Consider the following 8757-nt stretch of genomic DNA (forward strand, 5'->3'; position numbering starts at 1 on the left):
GAGTCTCTTGCCTCCGCCTCCCAAGTAGCTGGGACCACAGGCGCCCGCCACAATACCAGGCTATTTTTTGGTTGCAGCCATCATTGTTGTTTGGTGGGTCCGGGCTGGGGATTCGAACCCGCCACCTTAGGTGTACGTGGCTGGAGCCTTAGCTGGTTGAGCTATAGGCGCCGAGCCCAATCTTTTCTATCACATTTTTTTTTTTTTTTTTGAGATAGTCTCACTTTATTACCCTCCGTAGAGTGCTGTGGTGTCATAGCTCACAGCAACTTCAAACTCTTGGGCTCAAAGTATTTCTCTTGCCTTAGCCTCTCTGGTAGCTAGGACTATAAGTGCCCACCACAATGCCCGGCTATTTGTTAGAGACGGTGTCTCGTTCTTACTCAGGTTGCTCTTGAACTCCTGAGCTCAGACAATTTACCTGTCTTGGCTGCCCAGAGTGCTAGGATTATAGGTGTGAGCCACTGTGCCTGGCTTATTACTTTTTTTTTTAGAGACAGAGTCTCACTTTGTTGCCCTTGGTAGAGTGCTGTAGCATCACAGCTCAGAGCAACCTCCAGCTCTTGGGCTTAGGCAATTCTCTTGCCTTAGTCTCCCGAGTAGCTGGGTATAGGCAACTGCCACAATGCCCGGCTATTTTTTTGCTGCACTTTGGCCGGGGCTGGGTTTGAACCTACCACCCTCGGTATACGGGGCCAGTGCCCTATTCACTGAGCCACAGGCACTGCCCTGGTTTATTACTTTTTTATTGATGTATGTTTTGGAATCATTTTATTGTTGAAGTTTTTATTCTGTTTTCATAATAAAATACCGTGCCCCCAAGGAAAAATTTCTTTTTGTGTGTTTGGCACTCAATGTGTTACTCTGCATATTTCAAACAAATGGATGGCACTTTTTACCATGGACTCTAAGTCTTTATTTTTTTTGCAGTTTTTGGCTGGGGCTGGGTTTAAACCCGCCACCTCTGGCATATGGGGCTGGTACCCTACTCCTTTGAGCCACAGGCGCTGCCCTGGAGTCTAAGTCTTAACTCTTCTAAAACTCTCACTTTCTGTAAGCAATGATTCTTCATGAGTTCAATGCTTAACTGCCTTCTAGGTTAGTTTAAAACTTCTCATCTGGCTCCATATTCTACATTTCACCACAGTAATACCCGTCAGACAAAGGAGGATAAGAACATGCCGATGGTGGACTTCCAAATCCCTTGGTCCTTTGCTAGATACATGCACATTAGTGGCTAAATTATTTACCAAACTATTTATGACCAATTCTTTAAAAAACTACTATCTAGAACAAAATTATGCTTAGACCTATGTTTCCTATTCAATAGTGATGCCCCAAAGACAACAGCACAACCCAGAGGCCATCTGGAGAACACTGCCTACTGGCCACCATTTAAATCAGTGCTGGACTTTTGATTCTAACATGGGATTCTTCTCTTTACATTCTTAAAAGTACTTAAGGAAACAACTCAATGGACAGATGAACAAATGATGATTTATACAATGAAATGTTATTCAGCCTTAGAAAGAAAGTTCTGACACAAAGTACAACACAGATGAACCTTAAAGATACTAAGTGAAAGAAGTCAGACACCAAAGGTCACTTATAATTCCTTTTATATGAAATACCTAGAATAAGTACATCTATCGGCCAGAAAGCAGACTGGTGCCTTCCAAGGTACAGCTGGAGGAGAGAATGAGGAATAACTGCTTAGCGGGTGTGGGGCTTTCTTTTAGAGTGATGGAATTGTTTTGGAACTAGACAGAGGTGATATTGTATAACACTGTGAATGTATGAAATGCCATTGGAACGTTCATTTTGAAATTTTTATTTTGTTTTATTTTATTCTAGAGACAGAGTCTGACTCTGTCACCTTGGGTAGAGTGCTGAGATGTCACAGCTCACAGCAACCTCAAACTCTTGGGCTCAAGTGATCCTGTTGTCTCGGTCTCCCAAGTAGCTGAGACTATAGGTACTCATCATAACATAAAATTCGCCAGTTTTTTTATTTATAGTAGAGACCGGGTTTCAATTTTGGTCAAGTTGGCTCAAACTCCTGAGCTCAAGCCATCTACCCACCTCGGCCTCCCAAACTGTTAGAATTATAAGCGTGAGCCACTGCACTTGGCCTGAAAGTTTTTTTTAATTAAAAGAAAAATAATGAAATATAGAAATGAAGGTGAAACAGGGAGCACTAAGCCAAGAGACAATGTGAAGGTCAAAATAAGTCAAGTAAATTAAACAAAATAGACATAAAAAAAGAGGGAAAGCGAATCTGAACAAAGGTGAAATAGAAAGACATGAGAAAGGCGATGGATCACACGTTATTTGGTTTCTTGTTTTTATTTGGCTGTTTGCAAGCCATGTTAATTTCGATTCCTTAAGGAAGAAAACAGTACTACTGATGAAATAAAACAAAGGAAAAATTTTCCTAAAAGGAAAGAATGAGTCTGAAAGGGTACCATGCCAGGAAAATTGACCCATTTCTATCAATATTGGTATTAAGACTTAAGCAGAAAGGAAAACAATTTTTGTCATTTTTAAGGGATTAAAAATCAGGTTGGCTTCAAATTTTTCCACAGCAATCTTTAATCCTCAAAGATAATACAATTAAATGTATCAGATACTTAAGGAAAGAAAATATGAACGAAGGATTTTGTATTTAGGAAACCCTCCTTGGAGTATAAAGACTATGAATCAATCAAGAATATACAAGTCAAGATGTATTCTTCCAGTGAGCTCTTCCAGAGGAAATTACTGACAAATGAACACTAACAAAACAAGAGATTACTTGGGAAAATAATCCAAGGAAGCGAACATTTCATATTTAATAGAATTAAAACTGAAACTAACACGAGAAATAGAGTAATAGGATATAAAGTTACATGTTAATAACTCAAACTTAAAGGTACACACAAATCACTTAGAGAGCTTACAAATTCTGAAAACTTAAGTCTGGGTAAGGCCTGAGATTCTGTATGAAATGCCTGATTTTATCAACCATGTGAATTTTACCTCAATAAAAAAAATTTTGAAGTACTTTAAGGTCTCCTTTTGTGGAATTTAAGGGGAAAAAAAATTTCAAGTGTCACTGTTGGCTCAGAGGATGGTCCCAAATCAAGAGTATTGGATGTCACACTGAAACCCTGGGAGGACCCAAACTGGGCCATGTAAATACTGTATTTTATCCATAACCCCCCTACTCAGGCCCTGCTGACTTTAAGTACCAATGAACCCGTGCAAATCCAACTCCACTCATGGAAAATCCACCTGGAAAAGCATGACCTGCTGTTGGCCCGAGACCCTTTTCCTGGATAGGAAGCAACATTTGTGCTCTTTGACCTTACAGCACCACCACATAATTTGCAACAAAGCTAAACCACTGCAGAAAGGCTGTCCATTCGCATAGGCCCAGTTCACTCCTGACTTTGTCCCTGAAGTGATACATGCTTACTGTGAAGCATGGCTGAATCTTGTTGTCTAAAGCACCCCCAAGCACTGGCTCCTGATGGGATATGGGCTGTTCTAGTCCTACATCCACGTGTATCCATCTCATTCTTTTCCCCACAATGATGCTTTTAGAAAGAGTGAAAAACATAGCATTGAACTGTGACAAGGCTTTGGGCAACTAACCTTCAATTTTCACCTCGACTTCTGGGTCCTCAGTTGTTTCCGGAGGCACCAGCTGTGTAGAATCTTGAAAAAGAAATTTCCAAAAAGACGCTCATTAAGTATTCTCTTCCCATTCTAACATTTTACTACTCTGATACAAAAAAAGTAGCTTATCCTGGTATTTTAACTATATTTCACATATAATAAACATAAATGTAATTTTAATTTTATTAGAGAGAACAGAATATTAAAAAATAATTTTATAAAGGATCTTCTTCTAAGGGATAAAAGGAGAAATAGTAATTTCCAGATAGCATCAGAAAACAGAGTCACCCGCATTAATGCACATAGAATTCTTTTATATGTGGGTTAAGGGATTCATGTGGTCATAGCGTTTTCTTGTTATCGGGAACTACTAAGATTAAAAAACGCCATTTATTTTGGTTCATGGTCCCCTCTTATTTTGCCAGTAATCCAAGGTGACTCACAGTCTCTTATTGCATGGAAGCTCAGTTAATGGTTCTAGCAGACAACAATTATGACGTACACATTATGTTCAATCCTAGGTAGAAGAAAGATAAATAAAATCCCTGCCTGGCTAGAGATTATCTCACCTAATCTGCCAAACATTATATTAATTCTTAGTAAAGAAGGAAATAATAGAAGTCAACAACTAATGTAGCTGGCCGGGTGCAGTGGCTCATGCCTGTAATCCTAGCACTCTGGGAGACTGAGGCGGATGGTTTGCCTGAGCTCACAGGTTTGAAACCAGCCTGAGTAAGAGCGAAACCTTGTCTCGAAAAAAAAAAAAAAAATAGCCAGGTGTTGTGGTGGGCCCCTGCAGTCCCACCTACTCGGGAGGCTGAGGCAGGAGAATCACTTTAGCCAAGAGTTTATGATTGCTGTGAGTTATGATGCCACAGCACGCTACCAAGGGCAACAAAGTGAGACTCTGTCTCAAAAAACTAATGTAGCTGTTTTGACCTTTGGAGCAAAATGGGTGAAGGTACATGGGACCTCTCTTGTACTATTTCTTTCTTTTTTTTTTTTTTTTTTTGCGATAGAGCCTCAAGCTATTCCCCTGGATAGAGTGCCGTGGCATTACAGCTCACAGCAACCTCCAACTCCTGGGCTCAAGTGAGTCTCCTGCCTCCGCCTCCCAAGTAGCTGGGACCACAGGCGCCCGCCACAATGCCTGGCTATTTTTCGGTTGCAGCCATCATTGTTGTTTGGCAGGCCCGGGCTGGATTCGAACCTGCCACCTTATTTGTACATGGCTGGCGCCTTAGCCACTTGAGCCACAGGTGCTGAGCCTCTTGTACTATTTCTATAGCTTCTTGTGAATCTATAATTATTTCAGTATAAAAAGTTGAAGTATAAAACTAAACTGATTCACTTCTATTATAAATGGACTTCCTATTGTACTATGATAATAAAAATACCTCCAGACATAAAATATTTCTTTCTTTCCTTTTTTTTTTTTAAGAGACAGGGTCTCACTCTGTCACCCAGGATGGAGCACACTGGCACAATCATAGCTCACTGCAGCTTTGAACTACTGGGCTCAAGTGATCCTCCTGCCTCAGCCTCCTGAGTAGCTGGGACTACAGGTGTGCACTACCATGCCTGGTTAATATTTTTATATTTTGGTAGAGATAGGGGCCTTACTATGTTGCCCAGGCTGGTCTTGAACTCCTGGCCTTAAGGCATCCTCCTGCCTGAGCCTACCAAAGCCCTGGGATTACAGGTGTGAGCCATGTGCCTCTGGAAATAAAGTTATTTCTCCCCCTCTTTTTTTTTGAGACACAGTCTCACTTTGTCACTCTTGGTAGTGTGCCATGGCATCACAGTTCACAGCAATCTCAAACTCTTGGGCACAGCAATCCTGTTGCCTCAACCTCCCAAGTAGCTGAGACTACAGGCGCCCGCTATAACACCTATTTTTTTTTTAAGAGATGGGTTCTCACTCTTGCTTAGTCTGGTCTCAAACTCCTGACCTCTAGGACTCCACCTGCCTCAGCCTCCCAGAGTTCTAAGATTACAGGCATGAGCCACTGCACACTGCCAGAAATAAAGTTATCTCAAAGGCCAGTGGAGTAATTCTGACTGTACTACAACTGACTCCTACCTATATCCTCCATAGATCTTATTTCTAAATACTACTTATCTGTTAAAAAAATGACCAAACAATATCCAATAGGACTACTATAAATAATATCTATTATCTAGCAATATCTACTTCCCTTTAGAGAAGTAAAATGATGTAAAAGAGGAATAGATTCAAGCTGAATTAGAAATAATTTTCCTCACCACAAGAATTTCCACACCACAAGAAATTCAGACAGAAAAAGAAAATAAAAAATAAAGGGAAGAACCCTGTCCCACGCTATAGTAAGGATGGACCAGGCGGCGCCTGTAGCTCAGTAGGTAGGGCACTGGCCCCATATACCAAGGGTGGCAGGTTCAAACCTGACCCTGGCCAAACTGCAACAAAAAACAGCTGGGCGTTGTAGCGGGCAATTGTAGTCCCAGCTACTCAGGAGGCTGAGGCAAGAGAATCTCCTAAGCCCAAGAGCTGGAGGTTGCTGTGAGCTGTGATGCCATAGTACCCTACTGAGGCGGATAAAGTGAGACTCTGTCTTTAAAAAAAAAAAAAAAAGGATGAACCTTGAGGATGTTATGCTAAATAAAGTAAGCCATTCACAGAAAGACAATACATTATGATTCTACTCATATTCAGTATTCAAAACTGTCAATGTCACCAGAACAGAAAGCAGAATGGTGGGTGCCAGGGGCTGAGGGGCAGGGGAAATAGTGGACTTGCTGTTTAATGAACAGAGTTTCAGATCTGCAAGATAAGTTAAGTTCTGAAGATCTGTTTTCCAACAGATCTGTTTTCCAACTTAACGTTACTGAACTGTACGCTTAGAAATGGTTAAGATGATAAATTTATGTTATATATTTCCTAACACAATTTAAAAAAATAAATCAAAGTTTTTTTTTGTTTTTTTTTTGAGACAGAGCCTCAAGCTGTTGCTCTGGGCACAGTGCCATGGCATCACAGCTCAGAGCAACCTCCAACTCCTGAGCTCATGTGAGTCTCCTGCCTCTGCCTCCCAAGTAGCTGGGACTACAGGCGCCCACCACAACGCCTGGCTATTTTTTGGTTGCAGCCGTCATTGTTGTTTGGCAGGCCCAGGCTGGATTCAAACTGGCCAGCTCAGGTGTATGTGGCTGGCGCCTTAGCCACTTGAGCCACAGATGCCAAGCCAATAAATCAAACTTAATTAGTGCCAGAATCAATTTGTCTTTTGGATTAAAGCCAGTTGGTTCAAAATGACTAATTTTACGAGTAAATAAACAATTCTAAGACCACACTCTATCTCACTATAGTCTCCTTTTCTGGACAAACAAAATCTATCAAAATTTTGGGGGGTCAGAAGACTGGATAAACTGCTACAAAAATTGGCTACAGATCAGCGCCTTGGCCAATGCTCTTGATTTGGAGAAAAAAACCAAAATTATTTTGTACTATACCTGTTACTAAGGCAGATGTACAACTCCTAACATTAAGACCATCTGGCCTATTGTTTCAGGCCTCCAGGTTTGGAGAGGAAGGTCTCCTTAATTAATTTTATTTTGAAAATATATAAATCACTTTCAGAATTCAGGCATTGTGGCTCGGCGCCTATAGCTCAATCGGCTAAGGTGCCAGCCACGTACACCTAAGGTGGCGGGTTCGAATCCAGCCCGGACCCGCCAAACAACAATGACGGCTGCAACCAAAAAATAGCCAGGCGTTGTGGCGGGCGCCTGTGGTCCCAGCTACTTGGGAGGTGGAGGCAGGAGACTCGCTTGAGCCCAGGAGTTGGAGGTTGCTGTGAGCTGTAATGCTACGGCACTCTACCCAGGGGGACAGCTTGAGGCTCTGTCTCAAAAAAAAAAAAAAAAAAAAAAAAAAGAATTCAGGCTTTGTAAGCTGGGCAAGATGGCTCATGCCTGTAATCCTAGCACTCTGGGAGGTGGAGGCGGGTAGAGTGACTGACCTTAGGAGTTCAAGACCAGCCTGATCCAGAGTGAGACCCGGTCTCTAAAAATAGCTAGGTGGGCTCGGTACCTGTGGCTCAAGTGGCTAAAGCACCAGCCACATACACCTGAGCTGGTAGGCCCTAGGCCTGCCAAACAACAATGATGGCTGCAACCAAAAAACAGCTGGGCATTGTGGCGGGCACCTGTAGTCCCAGCTACTTGAGAGGCTGAGGCAAGAGAATTGCGTATGCCCAAGAGTTTGAGGTTGCTGTGAGCTGTGACTCCATAGCACTCTACTGTGGGTGACAAAGTGAGACTCTGCCCCTGCCCTCCAACAAGAATTCAGGCTTTATTCTCAAGATTTATATGTACATAAGATGCTCAAGATTTATATGTGAATGGAAAGAAGTAGTATCAAGTTGTACTTCTAATTCAAGAATTTCCTAAAATACTATTCAAGTCTGTCAAAAATAATTTTGGCATTGCACATCAAAAACTAAAACGAAATAAAACAAAAAATAGCACTGGCTCGAAGTTAACTTCTATCAGGTGCTTTGAGTGTCACTTAAGGATCAGAAAAGTAAAAGAAGTGATAGATCCCTTCATACTGGATGAGGACGCAACCAGTTTTCTAAGAGGGCAGGCATACCAGGAAGTTGCCTCCTTTATTTTCAAACGAGTGTTTAAAGGGTATATTCTCTGCAAAATACTATAAATGTAAAAACAAGAGAAAGAGAAAATGATTCATTTTTCTAACCTCCCACTGGTAATTCCATTTCCATTACTTCTTTGCTTGTGGAAGAATGATAGCTTCCTGAAAGGAAAATAAACAATATATAACAAAGGGAGAAATACAAATTTTAAAAAAGAAATCATTTAGTATAATGCAAGCAATTTAAGACACACACAGGAATACACATGAAATACTTCTTTCTACTTCTTGAAATAAAACTCAGGCAAATGATTTTTTTTACCTTTTTCATTATTTTATCTTTATTTTTATTTATTTATTTTTTTCTTTTTTTGAGACAGAGCCTCAAGCTATCCCCCTGGGTAGAGTGCCATGGCATCATGCTCACAGCAACCTCCAACTCCTGGGCTTAAGCGAGTCTC

At 41.2% G+C, this 8757-nt stretch overlaps 1 protein-coding gene across 4 annotated transcripts in view; it reads right to left on the reverse strand.

Annotated features, from left to right (window-relative positions):
* The window catches only part of LOC100946636 (general transcription factor II-I repeat domain-containing protein 2B), a 63675-nt gene that overhangs the window by 8687 nt on the left and 46231 nt on the right, over window positions 1–8757 (reverse strand). For 3 of the 4 annotated variants that reach the window (XM_003794203.3, XM_023515722.1, XM_023515724.1), the window contains 2 exons: window positions 8402–8458; window positions 3637–3699 (listed from right to left, as the gene is read on the reverse strand). In XM_003794203.3, coding sequence (XP_003794251.1) covers window positions 3637–3699; window positions 8402–8458 — 120 coding nt within the window. The remainder of the gene's footprint in view (window positions 1–3636; window positions 3700–8401; window positions 8459–8757) is intronic. The other variant, XM_023515723.1, reaches the window with a different exon arrangement.

This window comes from Otolemur garnettii, unplaced genomic scaffold, assembly GCF_000181295.1.
Source record: "Otolemur garnettii isolate 467f Iridium unplaced genomic scaffold, OtoGar3 scaffold00077, whole genome shotgun sequence".
Taxonomy (NCBI): Eukaryota; Metazoa; Chordata; class Mammalia; order Primates; family Galagidae; genus Otolemur; species Otolemur garnettii.